Raw genomic sequence first — 20,253 nt, forward strand, 5'->3', positions numbered from 1 at the left:
CAAGGCTCGCGTTAGTCAACGCCAGAGTCATACACGCATAATCTTTCATCTATCCGTTTGTGAACTGTATCAAAATGTTCCTCCAAAACCGAAACTCCTCGCTCATTTACTAGTATTACACCACACCTCATGGGCCGGAACAGAAATGTTTATTCCAGCTTGGAAACCCCTTGAGATGTGCTTGACCGATTACTTTGTGCACCCTTTTTGGAGCTAGCATCGTCGTCGGCAGGTCGCTTACGAGGCCAGTCAGGACAGATATCAATATTGTCCCTTGGGAACCACCACTCGAGGAACAGAAAGAAGAGGTAGTCTACAACACAGCAAAGACAAAACAATTTGCCAGCCCAGATACCACAGCCGTAATAACGTTTCAGGCGATCGATGAGAGCGAAGTTCCGGATGCGGCTGCCGTAGCCTGAAGTATCAACACCGTAGAACTCGTCTTCGGGAATGGTTCCTGATATGCCATCGTAAACACGCTCCGTGCGCATGGCGACATTCTGCCATGAGTACATCTTCTTTACTTGTTCATGGAATTTCTCGGTGCGAATCTTGCCCGCGCGTATTGCGCTGATTGCTTTGCTTGTGGCGAGAACGACGTCATCTTCTTCTGGTTTGGCAAAGGTTGTCATATGCGAGGGGAGAACTTCAGGGATACCGCCGACCGCAGTACACACGACGTAGAGCCCACAACTGGCAGCCTCGACAATGACAGTTCCAAAAGCCTCGGTGAGAGAGGGATGCAGGTAGATGTGACCGCGAACCATGACATCGCGCACTTCTTCGTGGCGGATGGGACCAAGCATTTCGACACGGTCTTGAAGGACGTTTGTTTCGATCATTTGCTCGAGATCTATGGCTTTAGGACCGGAACCTGCGATGATGAAGCGTGTGTTGGGGTGATTCTCAAGCACACGTGGGATAGAGGCGATAAGGAGATCCGTACCCTTGTTATAGAAGAGACGGGAAATTACGACAATAGTGATGGTGTCGCGAGGGCCAATTCGCTGTGGTGGAGGATAGAGAGTTGCTTCAGGGTTAAAAGACGTTGATAGAGGAGATGGTAACGCGGGAACATCTTTTGGGCGGAAGTTTTCGGCGACGACAGCGTTGGGTATGACTGAGACCATGACTGGGTCAAGAGATGCACGAAGCACTGTGTTCTCTTTGCTGTGAAGAGTCAGAGAAAGTCGGCACCTTGAAGATTATGGACTTACCAGGTATGGCTCACACAGATACTGTGGTCAACATCACTCAAAATGAATTTCATGAGCTTGTTAGTGAGAATGGTGCCCGCATCTGCAAACCCAAAGAGAGAGTGATCGGTGAAGACGGTTCTCAAGCCCATTGTGCGAGCATGCAAGATGGCCTCGTGGCAAAGACTGCTGAGACTTCCATGGCCATGAACAATCTCAATGCGCTCGCGGATGCATATGTTTCTGAAGATGGGAAAGAATGAGAAGACGGTGGGGAAAGTGGCGGCGCGGTAGATGACGAGGAAGGGAACGTGGTAGACCTTGACGCCGTTGGTGAGGTAGCGGATGCCCTTGCGATCATCGTAGGCGTGTGTGATAATAATGACCTTGTGACCGCGGTCGACGAGCTTTGTGGCCAGTTGGTAGATATGAGATTCGATGCCTCCTGGTTGCGGGAAGAAGAAGTCGCTAACCATGGCGATGTTATATGTGCGGCGTGTCATGATGGCGGTTGAGAAAGGGGGGTTCGCCAGCCCTTTATTAATAGAGTAGTGTGTCGATCAGCACTTGCTGGGATAGTGATTGGTAGTGTATTGTTGAGATTGATATGCGAGAAAGAAAGTAAAGTGCTTGGTAGAGGAGATGCGTCTCATTCATGGTAATCGTCTTCTCATGTTGAACCACGTCTAAGTGAACAGGGATGAAGTAGACAAGCGTTGGATAGTGGAGCTGGCCAGGTGGACGGAAAAAGATGGCGCAGAGCTTGAGAGGTTCTATACTGTGTTATTTTACTTGCGCTTATAGACTTCGGCACAGAGTAATGGAAACGGCATCACCTTGGATACCATTGGGGTATCTTTCGAGTTCCTTTCATAATTATGAATTATTTAATTATTTCTCAAAATGTCATCTCATTGAGCCAAGTACAACTTGTTTGTACCTGAGCATCAACTAACCTCAACGGCAGATAAATTTAGCGGTGTAAGATGGCAGAAACCCGATAAGATGTCAATCCATCCAAAAATTTGGGAATTTGAAGCGACTGAGGCCCCTCCATCGCGAAATCTGGTGCAGCAATTGTCTTCAAAATAATGTACGCCAGATATATTCCTCCCTCAAAGGGTGGAAATGGGTCGAATTCTACTCCTTCCAACTCTGCGCCATCACCAAAAATCGAATCCAATACAGCTCCTGCTCATGCGCCCGCCGCCAATGCTTTTGGCTACACGCGATACGTCCCTCCCAGCGCAAAGCCTGCGCCGCCTCAACCTCAAGTCCCCCAAAAGCAATACTTTGACGATGAGCCCGCAGTAACTCCCAAGAGGAAGTTCGACACCACAGAAGAATCCCAGAGTTCTGCTCAACCAGACAATAAAAAGTCAAAGATTGTAGAGCCAACACAAAAGGATAGCGACGAGACGCCAAAGAAGAAGAAAAAGGTCAGAAGAGGCAAGCGGAGAACTGCGGCTATCGACGATGAAGATGACGAAGGCGACGATGATAAGCCAGCTCAAAAGGCACCTGCAACAAAATCCGAGTCTAAGCCCATAGAACACCAAGAGTTGCAAGAAGATGGTCCGGCTGTTGAGGAGACTGCTGTAGCAGAGAAGGAACAGCAGAAAAAGGACAAAAAGAAAGAGAAGAAGGATAAAAAGAAGAAAGAAAAGGAACAGAAACAAGAACAGGAAGAGTCCAGTACCTCCACAATCCCAGCCGAGGATCACGATCAAGATGTTCAAATGGAAGACGCTACAGAGCCCGCAAACGAACCCAAGACCGCTTCCGAGGATCTATTAGCAGAGGAGGAAAAGAAACAGAAGCGAAAGGAGAAGAAGAAGAAACACAAGGAATCCCAGCCGGCAGAGGAAGAAGTAGAGGATAAGGAAGAGAACAAACGACACAAAACTGTTATGGAGCGACTGGAGAAGTCCCTCAAGCTAGCCAGTGAGATAGCTCCAGGCGAGGACGACGAAGAGGACCAGGGTGAACTCCATGGCCTTGAGCCACTGCCGCAACCAGCACCAGTGGTCACACTCACCAACGCCAAACCGAGCGACGACGATACCCTTCCTCCTTGGTTAGCAAAGCCGTTCCGGGTCTCGCAGGACACTCGGACACCATTTTCCAAGCTGGATATCCTGCCCAAGGCCTGCCGTGTGTTGGAAGAAAAGGGCTTTCAAGATGCATTCGCTGTGCAAACCGCTGCGATTCCTCTCCTACTTCCTACAAGCAGACCCGGCGACGTGTGTGTTTCTGCGGCCACTGGTTCCGGAAAGACGCTTGCTTATGCCTTGCCTGTTACACGGGATATTAGTCAAGGATGCCTTACCAGGTTACGAGCACTAGTCGTTCTGCCCACCCGAGAACTTGTCAAGCAGGCTCAAGAGACCTTTGAGCTTTGCGCTAGAGCGTTCGATGGCGGTGACCGAAAGAGAGTGCGCATGGGTGTTTCCGTTGGTAGTCAGTCTTTCGAAGACGAACAGAAGGCTTTCATGGATCAGGAGCTCCGATATGACCCTCAAGCGTACAAGAATCTGCAAGACGAGGTTCAAAAACAAAACCAGTTGAAGTTGGGTCTTTCTGCAACGGATAGTCTCGAAGATATGCAAGATGCAGACCCTCGATTGAGCAGCAAGAACGGCTACGTGGTTGACTTCCTCTCCAAGATTGATGTCTTGATCTGTACACCTGGTCGACTCGTCGAGCATATGGAACAGACACCAGGTTTCAGTCTCGACTACGTTCGGTGGCTAGTGGTCGATGAAGCCGACAAGCTTCTGGCGCAGAGCTTCCAGGGCTGGCTGGACGTAGTCATGGAAAAGTTCCGTATTAACAAGCCTACCGCGCGGGACTTCCCAGACATAAACTATTCCGGCGTTCGCAAGATCATTCTGAGTGCCACGCTCACTAGAGACTTGAGTCTTCTCAACCAGCTAGGTCTACACAGGCCACAGATGATCGTTCTCGAGAGCGACGGTGATGTCCAGATTGCCGAGCATTCTCTGCCCGCACAGCTGAGGGAATACTCCATCAGAGTTCACGACACGGGTCTTAAGCCGCTCTACTTACTCGACCTTCTCCGCAGCCAAGATATGCTCATGGCCAGTCCCGACAGGGACCAGGAAGCTTCTAATCTTGACAAGGCTGCAGATTCAGATACCAGTTCTGATTCGAGCTCTAGCTCTGATTCAGGCTCCGACTCTGACTCTGACGCAACCTCAGACACAAGCTCCGACTCGGATTCAGAGTCTGAGTCTGGGGCTAAGCCCAAGACTTCCGGTCGATCACTCAAGTCCCACATCCCCTCTTCCCTTATCTTCACAAAGTCCAACGAGGCCGCACTACGTCTATCACGGCTGCTCGTTCTCCTGGATCCTTCGCTGGAATCTCACATCGGTACCCTTACATCCACAACACCAACACACATCCGTCGTAAGACAATCCGAGCTTTCTCAACACCCTCGTCTCCCATCCGCCTCCTTGTTGCTTCTGACCTTGTTGCCCGTGGTATTGATCTTCCCAATCTCGACCACGTCATCAACTACGACATGCCCCCCAGCGTGGCAGGTTACGTGCACAGAGTTGGTCGTACAGCACGAGCTGGCAAGTCGGGAAGCGCGTGGACGCTCGTTGGAGATGATGAGAGTTGGTTCTATAACAAGATCGGAAAGAACGCAGGTATTAAGAGAGGCCAGAAGATGGAAAGGACAAGAATTGAGGAGATGGATGAGAAGCGAGTTGAGGAGTACGAAGCTACTCTGGAGAAACTTGGACAAGAGGCCGGAAGGCGGTAAAGGCGTAAAGGACATAAACTTAGCATGCTTAGGATTAATAAATAGACTAAAAGCCTACATATAGAATTTTCGCAACATGGCCACCCCTCGATTCTATGGCATGACCTGAATGCCATGTATACGAACTCATCCCGACATCTACCGCGTATCGTGTAGATTATATCCAGGATTTCGGCGCCTTCACTATCTCATCGATGCATCTTTACACTCTGTGAGTCAATCGTCAGTCCAGTTGTTTCGCTCCGCAACAGACGAAGGTACAACTCTAGGGCCAGACTCGTTCGCATCCAGACCTCCATAACCCTGGGACTCCCTTTCTGGCCGCTCAGGTGTAGTCTCTTCCTCCTCGACGACATCTCTTTCTCTGTCAATTAGTAGCGGTCGACGGCTTTCGTGGTGCTGGCTCCTTTCTCTGGAATGATTTATACCCCAGACATTGCGCCAGTTTCCACCTTCCCTGACGACGAACAGACCCATCATCTATACTTTCCATTAGTGTTGAATCGAACACGACACCTGACTTATATTTTACACACTTGTATCAGTCCAACACCTATGACAACAGCAAAATCTGCCAGTGCCATGGTCTGCAAAGCTCCCTGCCATGGTTCACGACAGGCTGTTCTCCGTCCATAAGTTGCAGCACAGTTGCTCGGCGCTGTACCAGGGAATGGATACGCCCGGTCACGAACCGAGTTCAGCCCGCAGCAGTCAAAAGCATCCTGAATTCTGCGTATACCGCCTGCATCGTGGGCACGAAACATGGTCATCCATTGATTTTCCATTATGCAATTCGTTACATTGGACGGTACTGCACGCTCGAGGAGTAGTGTTGCGAGGATGGTAGTGATGAGTGCCTGCAGGACTTGGACGACCAAGGGACCAAGCTGAGCTACACGGCTTGGAGAGGACTTGGTAGTGCGGCGGAAGCTAGGATAGCATGCTGTGTTGAGGAATCCGACGATAGGGAGAATGATCGTAATGATAGAGACGGCCGGGGAGATGGCGAGAGATAGATTTGAGCTACGGACATGAACGATTCTGGTGTCAAGTCAGTGGCTTCCATACAAACAATCTCAAAGAATACTGACACTGCGATGACCAGAAGCGCAAGGCTGAGCTATAGAGCTGGTTAACTCATGATGGAAGCTACAATCTGGTGGGGTCCTCTCACTGTCAAGTACAACACTGTGGGATGAATCATGTTGGAAAGTTGTTGGCGCGACACGAAATGCAATATGATTCAGAGACGCAATGTTTAGTAGAAAAACGAAAGAACAGATGAATTTTTCGAGGTTTCTTCTTTTGTTCGGCAGCTGCGTCAATGACGAGTATCTTCCCCGCCTGGGAGGCCGACCATGGGAGGCCGACCATGGGAGGAGCCTGATTTCAGGACGGGTTGCATTGTAGGCCAACCAAAGCAACAATCCATCCAGTCCAATTGAATGGAGTAGAACAACTGTTTGTGAAACATTGAATTAATTTCTATCTGCAGTGTCTTACAACATAGCTACATAGTTAGAGATAAGTAGTAGAGCTATTATAGTAGAAAACTGAACGCAGGACAGCACAAATGAAACATAACCTATTAAATGAGTGACATCAAATCCCTGATTACAATAATCATCAAACACATTTCGTACATGGCTAGAAAATACATGAGAAATAAAAACCAAGAGATCAAAGCAGCCACCAGGGCAACACAGCATGAGTAAAATCATAAGCACAAAGTAAATCAGCATTGACCAAGTTTGAACGTTTATTGTGCATGTAGAAAGAAAAGGGGGTAGAAGAATAGAGGTTAATGAGTGGCTGAAATGTTGCGCAAGAAATCAACATGACAAAACATATTTGAACGATATGACTGGGGATTGAAACAGATTGAAAATGTTCCGAAATGTTAATAAAATTGTGTACTGGGCGGAAGATTGTAGTCAATATTCTGTGTCGACATCGTGGGCTTAAAGTCACATTGCTGGTATGCCGTATCATCTCCCAACGAAGTGCCTGAGCTATCGCCAGCCACATAGGTATCTGAAGAATCTGAAGACTCAGTGAATCCCAGCTGCAGCTGATTCTCGATGCCAATTTCGTGAGGAAGTACATTAAAGTCAAAATCTTCCACATTATAAGCATTGGGATCAAAAGAGTTGAAACAGTCAAAGAGCCCAATAGTATCGGTTGCTGAAGAGGTTTCTTCGGAGTTCAGTCCTGGGAAAGGGAGCAGCTCCGCAATTATGCGAGGTAACTCTTGTAGACGCTGCATCACCTCGCCCTTGATTTGAGGTACAAAATCACCGAATGCCTCATTTACCGTCTTGGTGACATGGTGACGAACTGCCGGTTTTGCTTGGTCCCAGTATTCGCGCCAGTGCTCTACTTCATCGAGTTTGATGCACGGGGCTTTGGCGCCAGGACGAGAGGAATCATAATCTTTTCCAAATGTTTAGCCGATATCCCGCAAGGTTAGGAACGATGTGGGTATCCTGTATAACTTACATGGTGAAGGAATTTCGGGGGAATCGGGTTTGACATTGAACAGGATGCCATACCACTCCCTCCACTTTGTGGCGGGCAGCATTCTCGGCCTTCCCTTCAGTTTCTTCGCCTGTTCTTCGTCGTATCCATCAGATAAATCTCGTTGAAAACTGTCTGCTTCTTTGACTGCACATGGTTTCTTCTCTCGTTGGTGTTTCTTCAAGGCTTCGGCTTCACCGAAGCGGCGTAGGCATCTGAGGCACTGGTGAGGAGGCAAAGCATGCTTACGTTCTAGATGCTCCCTATAGAGGTTAGTAAGTCGTAGACGGAGTTTTTAGGAGTACTTACTTTACACGTGAGATGTCAATCCATCCTGGGCCGCAGCACGTTCTTTCGCTTCCGAACCTCGCAGGATCATATTGATGGTAGGGGCACGCAAATCGAGGACGGGTATCCTCTTTCGTTGTTTTGGTCCGCTTGTTGTCCCGCTTCCTTCTGGAACTGCCTTCGTCTTCGTCCTCGTCATTCTCGCTTTCATCCCGGCTGCTGTGGTCACTTGACCGCTTCTGGCCGGCCGAACGAGGAATTGGTTTTCCAGTCTGAACAGCGCCAGAAGAAGAGCGCGATCCTGAACTTTGATCGCACTCTTCTTCAAGTGCCTCCAGTCTTTGTTCAACACATTCGGCGATTACAGCCATCAAATTGTCAATGAGGTTCTGCTTGCGTCGTCTGACTTCTTTGCTGATACAATAATCCAAGTAGGCCGCCGACGTGTTCGTGGGCTTGACGTCGGGTTCTTTAGGATCGGCGGCTTTCCTTCCACCACTGATGGGTAAAGGCACGCTGAGAAGATTTGTGCAATCTGTAGCAACCTTCAAGCGGCGACTGGGAGCGGATGGATTGGCTTGACCGCTTCTGCAGTTGATGTTAGTTACTGTCAACGCCCTTTCCAAGACATATGGAGCTTACTTAGAGGCAGGAGAACCTCGACGGCCCTGACCGCTCTCCTGGTCCTTTCTGACCTGAGATTTATTTGATCCACCACTCGACTGTTTCTGAAATATAGTCAGCATATATCTTTTCGCGACAGAAAGGGAGAGACAAGTACCGGTCGTGAATGTCGATGCTCAGTGGGTTCAGGAGATTCGGAAGACCTCTTATTTCTAGTTACGATGGCTTGTTTATCTTGGCCGGACCGAGGCATATCCGATCGCTGGTAAACCAGACGATGGGCAGGAGTAATTGAGGGGAAATTGATATGGTAGCAGAACTTGGCCAGATACTCCTTTCCAGAATGATAACTCTTTTTGAAGGCGGATCGTTTTCGATGCAAGGATATTTGACTTGCTTTGTCCACCACAGCGGGCATTATCAAAGTTCGTGCAATTGCATGTTTTGAAAGGATAAAGATCTACAGGAGAGAGAGATAACAGCCATTGGAATCGAAAACCTCTTGAGACAATGGGAGTTTAAATAGGCGAAAAGAGCCTCAAGATGTGCTTTCCATCTCTTGTTTCGCAATTGCGAATTCCGCAAAGCCGTGTGCGACTGCTTCATGGACATCGCCCAACGGTAGGACTAGGCTGTGGTGAGATAATAATGAATGGGTGCAATCTAGAAGGGTCATTACTGGTCAGAGGGGGCGATATCGTGAGCACCATCAGTCAAGACCGGATGTACAACTATAGGTACCTAGTCAAGTATGCAAGTAAGTACTTAGTCTCTACAATGTATGTCATGTATGACTTGCCTGTCAATGCGTCAAACTGATCTCACAAGTTGAAGGCCTCAATTTGGCGTCGACTGTAAACAAAACGATGCCTCTTTGGGCCTCCCCCACGCCTATCAGCTTGCTGCAGTAGACGAGGCGACAGCATGATGGTTCGCAAACAACATTGTCGACGCCATTCAAGTGGCTGTTCAAGACGCGACCCCCGCGTTTCAATGCGACTATCAACAAAGTCCTGCAGATAATTCATGTCGTGTCCGAATGAACCGGTTCGACCCGATCAAGGTACCTAAGATAATGCATTAGCGGATGGGGCAAGTAGCACATGTTGTCTCAGTCGCTTTGCTTTGCAGAAAAGATGGATGTTTTCCATGGGTTGGTCAGGAACGTTGCGAGTAAACATTCTTCTCTTGATCGCTTTTTCGTAATTGGGCAGATATCTCATTAAATCTACTCTATGCATATGTGGAAACTCGGCCATTCCCCCATTTGCACTCTAAGTACACAGACGTACCTCGGTGTGCAAATTGGCCTAACTCATTGTGAGCTCTTAATCTTTGCTTTTCTTTCTCCAAGTCAGTGTCAAGCTGTAGGCATTACGGAGAATCGTTCATGGACAGCATCCCCGGTGCCCTATCCTGAGGGCCTTCTCTTTCTTGCTCCCGAGGCAGATTGATTGATTCCTCGTTCATGTTGAGCATGCCCATTACTGTGTCTTGTCACTCTTGTCCTGCTTGCGGGCCACGATCCCATCCACGCGCTTGAAAGCCGGGAATCCTTCAAAGAAACAATTGGTAAGCCAGAGCCACCACTGTCCAGAGAACCTCTCAACGCCATGTCTCTGCAGCTTCCTGTCAAAGAAGAAACACTCGACAGCGTGGATGCCAACAACAGGCCAGAAGATGGTGTTGACCAGCCAGTGGAAGAAGCTGGCTCCTCCGGGAAAGCCCTCGTTCAACAGTTCCCAGACACGCGAGCCGGGCTGGATCCATGGTAATGAGGCCTCGCAGAAGAAGTAAAATAGAACAGCACCAGTGACAAAAATTCCAAAGCCCTCTGGTGGTGTGTAGGCTGTGATGATGACGTCGCTAAGACCCAATGCCTCTCGAGCCGTGTTGGCCATTTCGACAATGCGGTCCTTCACCTCAGCCCAGCTGGCGAGGGGAGGTGTGAAAGGAACAAAGTGTTCCTTCCCATCGTCAGACTTGATAGTCATTCCATTTAGCTCAATGTCTTTGAGGACCGGGGACGAAGCGGCCGAGGCAGAGAGGCGGGTGTAATGGCGGAGGTAATAGGAGATCTCCCTGGTGTGTTCCTTGTTCATGTGCGAAATGATGCGGTTTCTGCGCGCATCATCCGTGGACGCCATTTTTACTGACCGAGATTTTAATCTTTGTGACTGCGCAAATGCAAGTCAAGGGTGAATGTTTGGTGATCGGTGAGGAATATGAGCGAGGTAGAATCCTCGGATGAAGTCGAAAGTGGACCCATGTTTTTCTTTTTCATGTGAAGACCCGAGCCTGATCAATTAAATGCAGGAAGACGTGGTAACGTGCTTGATAAGCGAGTGAGTCAGACAAGCGAGTGGGTCAAAAATCCCTCACCTTACAACATTTCAATCTGATCAGATACTTCTCAACCAGCAACTATGTCACAGTCTTCAAATGAAGCTAGAATCCTTCTTGCCCTTCAGGCCCTTCAAAATGACCAAAATCTTAGTCTCCGACGCGCCTCAGGTATATATAAGGTTCCATTTGAGACCTTACGCCGCCGCCAAAATGGCATTCAATCACGACGTGATTCCGGCCCAAACTCGCGGCGACTATCTGATCTGGAAGAACAGACTATAGTTCAGTTTATTCTTGACCTAGATTCGCGAGGGTTTCCCTCGCGAATCCGTTTTGTGGAAGAAATGGCCAATTCTCTACTTGCAGACCGCGATGCATCACCTGTCGGCAAGCGCTGGGCTCATAACTTTGTAAAGCGACAACCAGAGCTAAAGACGCGTATCTTTCGGAGATATGACTATCAGAGAGCTAAATGCGAAGATCCGACTATTATTCGTGGCTGGTTTCGGCTTGTACAGAACACAATCGCTAAATACGGTATCCAACCAGGTGATACCTGGAACTTTGATGAGACCGGCTTTATGATGGGCCTTATACAGTCCGGGATGGTAGTCACAGGCTCAGAAAGGCAAGGAAGGCCAAAATCAGTGCAGCCAGGAAACCGTGAATGGATTACTGCAATTCCAGCGATAAATGCCGAAGGTCAATCGATCCCGCCGTTTATCATTGGTTCAGGCCAGTATCATCTTGCAAACTGGTATCGAGAAAGCAACCTCCCCTGCGATTGGGTTATTGCAACAAGCCAAAATGGATGGACAAATAACGAGCTGGGTCTTGAGTGGCTAAAACACTTTGATCGATCAACAGCGAAGCGATCAGTTAGTCTCTATCGTCTCTTGATCCTCGATGGTTATGAAAGTCACCACTCTGTCGACTTTGAGAGATACTGTCAGGATCATAAGATTATCACACTTTGTATGCCTCCTCATGCATCCCACCTACTCCAGCCTCTCGATGTCGGGTGTTTTTCAGTACTGAAGAATGCTTATGGTCGAGAAATAGAGCATCTGATTAGATGCTCTATAACCCACATTTCCAAGACCGAGTTCTTCCCAGCCTTTTATGCCGCTTTTCAAGCTACCTTTACAGAGAGCAATATCCAGGGGGCTTTTAGGGGAGCTGGAATTTATCCTCTTGACCCAGAAACCGTCGTCTCGAAGCTTGATATACAGTTACGGACTCCAACGCCTCCTGGGGAGGCAAGTCAACCACCAAGTCCATGGGTTTCAAAGACCCCAAAGACAGCAACAGAGGCTCAATCTCAATCTGAATACCTTACCAGACGAGTTATTATGCATAAGAGCAGTTCCCCAGAGTCAATAATTGAGGCTATTAAGTCAAATACAAAAGCAACATTGGCAGTTATGCATGAGGTTGTCCTATTGAGAGATCAGGTCCGAAATCTTGAAGAGGCAAATGCAATACTAAGCCGGCGCCGGAGGGCAAAAAGAACAAGACTACAGAAAGGAGGAGCGATGACTGTACAGGAAGCATCACAATCAATTGATCAGATAGATGTGAATACGCAGGTAGTGGCAGAATCATCAAGAAGTGGTGGTCGAGGAAGGTCGGTCGGACCGGGTGTTCGGCGTTGTGGTGTATGCGGCAAGACCGGGCATAACGCAAGAACATGTCAAGAGGATATTCAGGCCTCTGGAGATGAGTATAGTGAGTAGTTATAGTCAATTGAATAAATTGAAGCAATTTTATCATCTAGATAATAAAGAGGGTTAAGATTTTTGACCCACTCGCTTGTCTGACTCACTCGCTTATCAAGCACGTTAGTTATTAATTTATCTAAAAATCAAATGGATTAAAGAACATTAGGATAACAAAGATTGGTTTTTACTAATCTGTACTATTACTACTATTTTGACCGTCAGATATTAGAGGCATTTATACTTCTCGATGGTTACCTGGAATCCTGAGTCATCAAGCAACCAAATATCACCCAACAGAGCTCTTGCTAACACAAATTTGTATTCAACATAATACTTATCTTCTATTTACTTATCCAATCATGTCTATTCCGACTCTTAGTGCTTCTGCTATACTCAAGGATAGTGATTATCCTTCGTACCCTTTGCATTTCTTCATTGCTATTGGTAATCTCGGGACGCTTCAATTCTTGCTCAACAAAGCATCTCTTGATACTATCAACGAATCTGATGACAAATGGGGAGCACCATTACATATAGCAGTACATCTCGATAACATACGAGGCATCCCATATGGTTGTTCGGAATTGCGCTATCTTGAAGACCCTAAGCTATGGGGCAGAGTCGTCCAGTCTGATCTCACACCGTTACACGTTGCCGCCCGTGTTGGTGCGATGACTGTTGTAAGAGCTTTGCTTAAGCATGGAGCTGATCCTACAGCTGACAAATAGCAGGATAAGTACATTCCCATTCGTTCCGTTTGATCGTGAGATACTCTAGTCTATGTTTCGAAAATTACAAATATAGTAGTCCGGTTCATTAGTCGTCAGCCTTTATGTTCGCTCTGGCAACTCCCTTCTCCGCGTCCCATTCATTATCTTCCACACGCCTGACTGTCCTCGTCTTGACCTGAATACCAATCAAGTCGGTGAATTGCGAAATCATGGAGAATCTCTGACCTCCTTGTATCTCTGTCCTGACATCTCCATATGTCTTGTCTCCCAGATGCAAGGCCGGTGAGAATTTCTTCTTTGTGCGCGATCTTGTCAACATTCCTAAGAATCCAGTACTTCGAATGGCTGTTTTTGTTGATTTATAATTCGTCCCTCTTTTCGTGGGGGTGTCGGTGTTGGTGATCAGCAACGTCGATTGATTTTGCACCTCGCTGTCGTTGGAATCCGAGTCGGCGAAGAACTGCCAGACAGGCGAGCACGCCCATAGAATCAGGACAGCAATCTCGATGTCCATCCAGATAAGCCGATCATGGTATTCCCATACCGGTTTCATTTTTGTAAAGAAGTCGACCAGAAGTTGAGCTCGAAGGCCAGATACCGCAAGAGCGAATGCTCCTAAAAAGACTGTAAATCCGTGACTCAGCCAGGACATTATGCTTCGAGGAAATCGACTTGAGATGAGGGATATCATCGTTGCAAAAATGATAATATTCAGGAGTATGTCGATAGCACATTCTGCGTATGCCAGGGAGTCCTGTGGCAAGCATCCTCCCACTTCTTTCTCTTTCTCACTTAGAGCCCATGCCTCCCAAGAAAATGCAATCGGCGAACATCGGAATACACGCAGCAAGATCAGCACGATGGAGGACGCGAGTGTGAAAACGATAGTTGCGCCTGTAGCTATCATGTGATGACTGGAAAGAGTTGTGCGGAGACAGACGAGCAGTATCGATACTCTCAACAGACAAGAGCAGGCTATCTCGGCTATTTCGGTCAGGTAAACAAACTGCTTCCATGTTAGAGTCTGTACTGTAGCCGGCGTTTGATAACATACCTTGAGGGCGTCTGTGATAAACCCAGGGATTGTAGTCGAGTCAATTGTGCTGTCGGCTGCGGTGTATGCTAATCGTTCACTTGTAAGTCAAAGTCCTTGCGACGTGGGTTGCGTTGGCACTTACAAAGGTGAACAAGTGGGATGAACGCCGTATATATCAACTTGAGGCTGGTTAGAATGATTCTGAGAGACTCCGAAACTTCAACTTACTCCGCATACTGTCATCACATAGTCGTCCAAAGCAAGTCTTTCATAGGTAACCCAGCCCAAGTAAAGTCGAAGCCAAACAAAAGTCCATGCTGGAACCTCTGCAAGCAAGAGGATGTAATGGTCGAATCGATTATCCTCGGGTTTCTCGGCACATGCGTTGGTATAAATCTTCGCGACTTCTGCAAGTTGTTAATATGTTGTTCGTTTTCCCTTCCCAAACTCAAGCATTCGTACCGAAACGTTCGAAATCGGAACATTGATGCGCGATGCAATTATCGATTTCATTCTTTAGACTTTTGTCGTTACAAATGTCGGTGATATCGAGTATCGAGTCGCTATACAGATCGAGACACGGAGACTGGTAAAGGTCAATAAAACTCTCAGCGCAAAGGTAAACTCGCCAACTCACAGTACAATTTGGTAAGCCTTTGAAAAGCTCAGGTCTCTCGATACCTAACACTCCAGCAATGAGCCCTAGCGAGCAGGTTGCCCATGATGTGAGCTTCATACCAATCCAGTGGCATTAGAGCTTGGCAACTTTAATAGAGGAAATACAGAAAGAAGCACACTTTAAGGCTAAACTGGGTGCGAAGTAAAGAGATTTTCTATTTTGAAATATATACAGAGTAATTGTCTAATGCAGCAAACCCCAGATCGACGTGGACAAGGGGTCCTCGCTCTCAAATAAGGAAGGCGTCAGCTGCAGGCCGCTGTAACGAGGCTAGCTGTGGCTCTGTCGGCCGTTACATACTTGTTTTGATATGAAGCCCCCTGCTGATATAGCATGAATAAAGGTGAAGAAGCATTGACAATCATCTCAAAATAGTGGACGTGCAAGAGCACGAGCCGTCTGGTGGACCAAGTGGATTGTTGTTCGCATCGAATGCTCGATCTGCTATTATATCGAGATTTCATTCGGTGATTCCGGTCTGGTTGATGAGTGAAAATAAGAGTGAGCTTCATCGAATCGAAACTCGTGGTCGACGCAAGGGCGTTCCTCCAGCCTTGCCTCATGCACGGCCTTCGTAGTCGTCATGAGGCTTCAAGGTTCAACAACAAACTTGAATACGGATCCGATCTTGACTGAACCAAAAATGCCAGGCTTGCTAGTCTAGATACAGTAGTCAATTAGTCTGTACGATTATTCTGCTCTGGCGCTTTCTTGGGCAGTTTTTAGGCTGAGACTAACGCCAGAACAAGGCCCCGTCTAGTGGGTAGCAGAAAAAATGACCTTCTAAGTCTTAGGTTACAAAAATAAGTAGTCTAAGAGCTATAGTCTAAAGGGCATAAAGTGACCCACTAATTTCGTCTCTTAGGCTTACAGCGGCCAATTTTTCTGATACCCTGAGGCCCGTATCGTACCACAACGCGCAGTACGCCTCATGTGAAACAGCGATTCCTGGACAGTTGCAGCAGAGGGTTTGATTCGGTTGTGATTTTCTGCTGATCAAATGTCCCATCATTGCAATATGGAAGGTTGCAGTGTAGCAAACATGAGACTTTCATCAAGCTTCTGGCTTCATTAGCGACTGTTATGACAATATTTCAGGTTGTTAAGCCGATAATGCCTGCTGATCGGCCATGACCAGGAGGATTATCCACTTTGAGAAGCACAATCTAGGACGTTTCCAGAACAATTCCGTTCGTCTGAAGACGTTACGAGTTGACCACAACGGGCGAGTCAGTTTGCGGTTTCAGGTTGGAATAGCCAATCGCTCTGCTCTGTACATTACAGTTAGCTTGGAGGTTGTTAGCTTCAATAGTGGAACGGACGAACTGCTTGCTTTTTGTATGGGTCTCATTTTGATGTTTTGTTTTAAACTATCCGACTTTTCAGAATATCGCTGTGACTTATTAATCCAATGACTGGCCAAGAACAAACCAGACAATCATTGATAGAGCGAGTACTACCTAATGTACTTAAGATAGAGAGGTTTGTGTGTAGGTACTAAGGTAGTTCCCCCTCCTGCTGTACATGGCTTGAAAGGATAGTGGCACTTCGGAGCTCCGAAAAGTTTGAATGGCTGTAGTAAAGGGCAAAGACTTCATGTGTGGTGAGCGGAACGTTCGGATTGACGACATAAATCTTTCAACAATATCAATTAGATGAATTCCCCCTCTCAAACAACTTAGTCAATTGAAGTTGATGGTGGTGGTGTCTTCTTCAAACGGCAATTGATCACCTGACCCTCCAAGCCCAATTCGTATCTCCGCTCGGTACAAGCAAAAACTTCTCCGCAAAAATTATCAGATGAGATTGATAAAGATTTCTCTTTTCACTTGCTACTGCCCCTCAGGATCGGCCCATCGAGCGATTTCTCCTCCTGCTCCTTCGTAACTCCGAGAGCCACCCGCATCCGCATCGGTATTCGCACAGCATTGGACCAAGCTCCGGCCTGCGTTGCTGTCATTGACTATGACTTCTTCAGACCGAAGTGAGACCCCGGACTCGGACGGTGACCGAAAGCCTGGGGCCCGAGATGACTCGAGCCAACCCGCCCGCAAACGGCAGCGTGTCCGCCTCAGTTGCCTCGAGTGCCGGCGCCGGAAGCTATCGTGCGATCGAGGCTTTCCGTGTGAGCGTTGCATCAAAAGCGGCACGCCTGATCGCTGTAGCTATGAGTCCCGCAATGGGGAAGTTGTGAATGCCTCGTCAGGCGTCCCACCCCCGTTTGCCCAACTCGACTCCCGCCGCTTCGTCGATCCCGCGATAGGCCTATCCCCACGAGACCCTGAACTTATGCGCCAAGATCACGACCGAATCCGTCGATTGGAGCTTGAGATAGCTCACTTAAAGAGCCAAATCACCCGACCTGGTGCGTCTTTTGACGGGAGCACCATTGCTGGCACGACTACCTCTCCCCAAACAAAAGATGATCCCAATGCGAACGCCAACGTCGAGGACCCATCGGTCCGCGAAGTACACGAGTCTATCGAAGCTACCAATATGTCAGGCGAAAAGGGCGAGCTTCGATTCTTTCGAGGTAGAGGATTTCGCACGCGATATTTCGGTCCACACAACGCAAGTATGGCATTCGTTGAGTTGACAGGGTTATGTCCCTTCATGAAAGAGACGGCCGACGAATGGCTCCGTCCAGTCATCCTTCACGATCGCAAAGACCGGAAGAGAAGGCGCGAGGATCGTGAGAAGGTCTTTGAGGACCCCGATATGGAGCTTGAGGCATTACTGCCAAACAAAGAAGAGTCTGATGCTCTCATTGATGTTTACCTCGACCAATTCGAGCAGGTACATCGCATTGTTCATATTCCCACTTTCAAAAGAGAATATGCAGAATACTGGACACCAGGTTCCAACAAGCGCTATGCTGCTTTTACAGCACTGATCCTTTCCATGATGGCTGTAGCGAGCTGTGTCCATACTCATGAGAGCCTCAAGTTTATCGGCATGATGTCGAATGCTCGTCATTGGGCAGAACGATGGATCAAGGCATGTGATGAATGGTCATCAAAGCAGAGCCAGAAGCACCGGCGCCTGATTCATTATCAAGTAGCTTGCCTCCTGTACTTGGGCAAGCGGGTCAACACCATCAAAAAGAAGCGTTTCTGGACAGGCTCCGGGGCCTTGATTCAAGATGGAATTGCCGTCGGCTTACATCGTGAGCCGAGCCATATGGCTGCCAAGATCACTGTCTTTCACCAAGAAATGCGCCGAAGAATTTGGGCAACAGTACAGGAGTTTGATATGCAGGCGTCTTTTGACCACTGTCTTCCTACTCTTGTGAGCCAGCTGCATTATGATACCAACGCACCGCGCAATCTGGACGATGACGACTTTGACGAGAGTACCACTGTGCTCCCGCCATCAAAGCCTGTCAAACAATACACGTTCTCTTCTTTCCAGCATCTGGCTCGCCAGAGTCTGCCTTTGCGCCTAGAGCTCAGCCGTCTTTTGACCGGTCCATTATCCGAGATTGACTACGATCAAGTCATTCGATACACCAACGACTTGACCCAGGAGATCGATGCACTTCCTTCTTGGGATATGAATCTAGAAAATGTCAGAGGCAAGAAAAATCCTTTGATTGCATACACTCTGTTGCATGTTCAGCTGAGGCAATACATTATCCCCTTGCATCAACCCTACCTCAAACTTCGCAAGCAAAACTCCAAATACCAGTACTCCGAAATCATATACTATAACGCAGCGCGCGATATCGTTTTATTGCATGATAAACTTTACGAGCAAGGCGTTCGCAGTCTCAATTTTCTCCGCGAGGATGCTCTCACAACAGCCATCAACCTTTGCAGCGTTACGATGTTACAGCCGAAAGGTTCCACCAACATGATCATGATCAATTCTCATCATACACTCAAATTGATTGAGAAGTGCATTGCGATGAAAGAAGACCGTCTTTTGCGGTGCGGCAACAATGAGCCATGGGGATATTCTATTATGTGTGCAGCGTTAGGATTACTTGAGGCCCACCTGGGTACCAAGGAGCCCGAGGTCGCCAAGTCAACATCAGCGGAGCGCTTTGTCAACTTGCACTATCGGCTCCTTGCTAACCAGGAGCCTCCTGTGTCCGGGGAGCAACTGGCAGCTGCCATGAACGGCGTGCCACCAGGAAACATGGGACCCGGGCCTACGCCCAACATACCGCTGCATGACCGGCCAAAGGTAATGAAGCTCGACTTCCAAGGCAGGGCATTTCCTAATATTGGTATCCAGTCGGTGACTCCTTTCTCATTTACGCCAACGATGCCCGTCGCTGCTCCGATCGACCCGAGTCAGGCCCCGTGGATGATGGGAGGGGATCCCACCCAACCGTTCAACCTGGATCCGAGTCTGGAGCTGCTGGGGATAAACCTGAACGAGATTTGGGGCGAGTCCTGGGAGCTGGGCTGAAAAAGAAGAAGAAAAACAGTCTCGTGTTGGCTAATGAGTAATAATAATACCTAGCGTGGAAGTTTGTGCCTCACGGAGCGATGGAAAAGTACCAGGCCGGGCGCTTTGTTTTCGGTTTTTTTTAATTGTCTGTTTGATGATACCAGGTATACTGAATCACGACAATACAAGCACTCTTGGGAAAGGTCTTGGCGTTTGACGCCAACGACTTCCCTAGTGTCTTGCAAAAGCAACTCCTCTCCATATATATCTTGTGGGTTTGAATACTGAGCTCCTTCTTTCAACTGACGAATCTCTCTCCAGAATCATGTGCTAATGAAATGCAACATCTAACTGACAGTGATGTGTGGTTTACTCACGCAGGTGAAGAGACATGTGGTGCACCCTCGCATATCTACGGGTTTCAACACTTGGCAGGCTTCGGTCTTGAGTCTTGATTGAAGATGGCCGGGCGACTTTGTTCAAACCACTGGCAATCGGGCGATTTTGAAACAATGTTGCTTCTGGGTGTTGGTGTGTGTTTATGATTGTGATTAAGACTAGAGGTCAGCCATACTGGAAGGACTTGGTACCAGTGATTACAATTGAGGCCATGTTTATGAAACAAAAATCGAATACAACGTGTTGTGCAGCCATCAACATGATTAAGTCTGTTTCTGTCAGGCAATTAACGTGAAATCACGCAAGTGTTTACTCATTCAAGACTCCGTTCTCTCGCCGCTTAGTAGAGCAAGTTGAGGACTTGTTATTATCGCGAAGAGATGTGTAGAAAAGACAAAAATCTCACCCTCCCGAGTTGGGGAGGGTTCGATTCCATGATGGAAGCAAGCAAACATCACGTTGATTCTGTTGGTCCAAGGTGGATTTCTTGACACTACAGGAATGCGATAGAAAATATGGGT

At 47.9% G+C, this 20,253-nt stretch overlaps 8 protein-coding genes across 8 annotated transcripts; 3 read left to right on the plus strand and 5 right to left on the minus strand.

Annotated features, from left to right (window-relative positions):
* Positions 1–149: 149 nt before the first annotated feature.
* Positions 150–1,702, minus strand: GPI3 (Phosphatidylinositol N-acetylglucosaminyltransferase gpi3 subunit; the record flags this gene model as incomplete). Its single annotated transcript, XM_044845631.1, has 2 exons — positions 150–1,173; positions 1,221–1,702. 2 exons carry the CDS (start codon positions 1,700–1,702, stop codon positions 150–152), a joined length of 1,506 nt encoding a protein of 501 aa, XP_044711547.1.
* Positions 1,703–2,290: 588 nt separating this feature from the next.
* Positions 2,291–4,993, plus strand: FPOAC1_001025 (uncharacterized protein; the record flags this gene model as incomplete). The annotated part of the gene is made up of 1 exon (XM_044845632.1): positions 2,291–4,993. One exon carries the CDS (start codon positions 2,291–2,293, stop codon positions 4,991–4,993), a length of 2,703 nt encoding a protein of 900 aa, XP_044711548.1.
* Positions 4,994–5,209: 216 nt separating this feature from the next.
* Positions 5,210–6,197, minus strand: FPOAC1_001026 (uncharacterized protein; the record flags this gene model as incomplete). The annotated part of the gene is made up of 4 exons (XM_044845633.1): positions 5,210–5,473; positions 5,530–6,034; positions 6,085–6,113; positions 6,168–6,197. 4 exons carry the CDS (start codon positions 6,195–6,197, stop codon positions 5,210–5,212), a joined length of 828 nt encoding a protein of 275 aa, XP_044711549.1.
* Positions 6,198–6,893: 696 nt separating this feature from the next.
* FPOAC1_001027 (uncharacterized protein) lies at positions 6,894–8,840 on the minus strand (the record flags this gene model as incomplete). Its single annotated transcript, XM_044845634.1, has 5 exons — positions 6,894–7,426; positions 7,493–7,773; positions 7,820–8,386; positions 8,441–8,526; positions 8,580–8,840. The coding sequence occupies 5 exons, from the start codon at positions 8,838–8,840 to the stop codon at positions 6,894–6,896; spliced, it is 1,728 nt and encodes a 575-aa protein (XP_044711550.1).
* A 1,066-nt stretch (positions 8,841–9,906) lies between these two features.
* Positions 9,907–10,524, minus strand: FPOAC1_001028 (uncharacterized protein; the record flags this gene model as incomplete). Its single annotated transcript, XM_044845635.1, has 1 exon — positions 9,907–10,524. The coding sequence occupies one exon, from the start codon at positions 10,522–10,524 to the stop codon at positions 9,907–9,909; it is 618 nt and encodes a 205-aa protein (XP_044711551.1).
* A 2,324-nt stretch (positions 10,525–12,848) lies between these two features.
* On the plus strand, positions 12,849–13,250 carry FPOAC1_001029 (uncharacterized protein; the record flags this gene model as incomplete). Its single annotated transcript, XM_044845636.1, has 2 exons — positions 12,849–13,169; positions 13,221–13,250. 2 exons carry the CDS (start codon positions 12,849–12,851, stop codon positions 13,248–13,250), a joined length of 351 nt encoding a protein of 116 aa, XP_044711552.1.
* Positions 13,251–13,305: 55 nt separating this feature from the next.
* Positions 13,306–14,992, minus strand: FPOAC1_001030 (uncharacterized protein; the record flags this gene model as incomplete). Its single annotated transcript, XM_044845637.1, has 7 exons — positions 13,306–13,835; positions 14,013–14,226; positions 14,275–14,342; positions 14,399–14,435; positions 14,485–14,663; positions 14,719–14,842; positions 14,894–14,992. The coding sequence occupies 7 exons, from the start codon at positions 14,990–14,992 to the stop codon at positions 13,306–13,308; spliced, it is 1,251 nt and encodes a 416-aa protein (XP_044711553.1).
* Positions 14,993–16,900: 1,908 nt separating this feature from the next.
* Positions 16,901–19,351, plus strand: FPOAC1_001031 (uncharacterized protein; the record flags this gene model as incomplete). The annotated part of the gene is made up of 1 exon (XM_044845638.1): positions 16,901–19,351. One exon carries the CDS (start codon positions 16,901–16,903, stop codon positions 19,349–19,351), a length of 2,451 nt encoding a protein of 816 aa, XP_044711554.1.
* Positions 19,352–20,253: the final 902 nt, after the last annotated feature.

The sequence above is a fragment of the Fusarium poae genome, chromosome 1 (assembly GCF_019609905.1).
Source record: "Fusarium poae strain DAOMC 252244 chromosome 1, whole genome shotgun sequence".
Lineage (NCBI taxonomy): Eukaryota > Fungi > Ascomycota > Sordariomycetes > Hypocreales > Nectriaceae > Fusarium > Fusarium poae.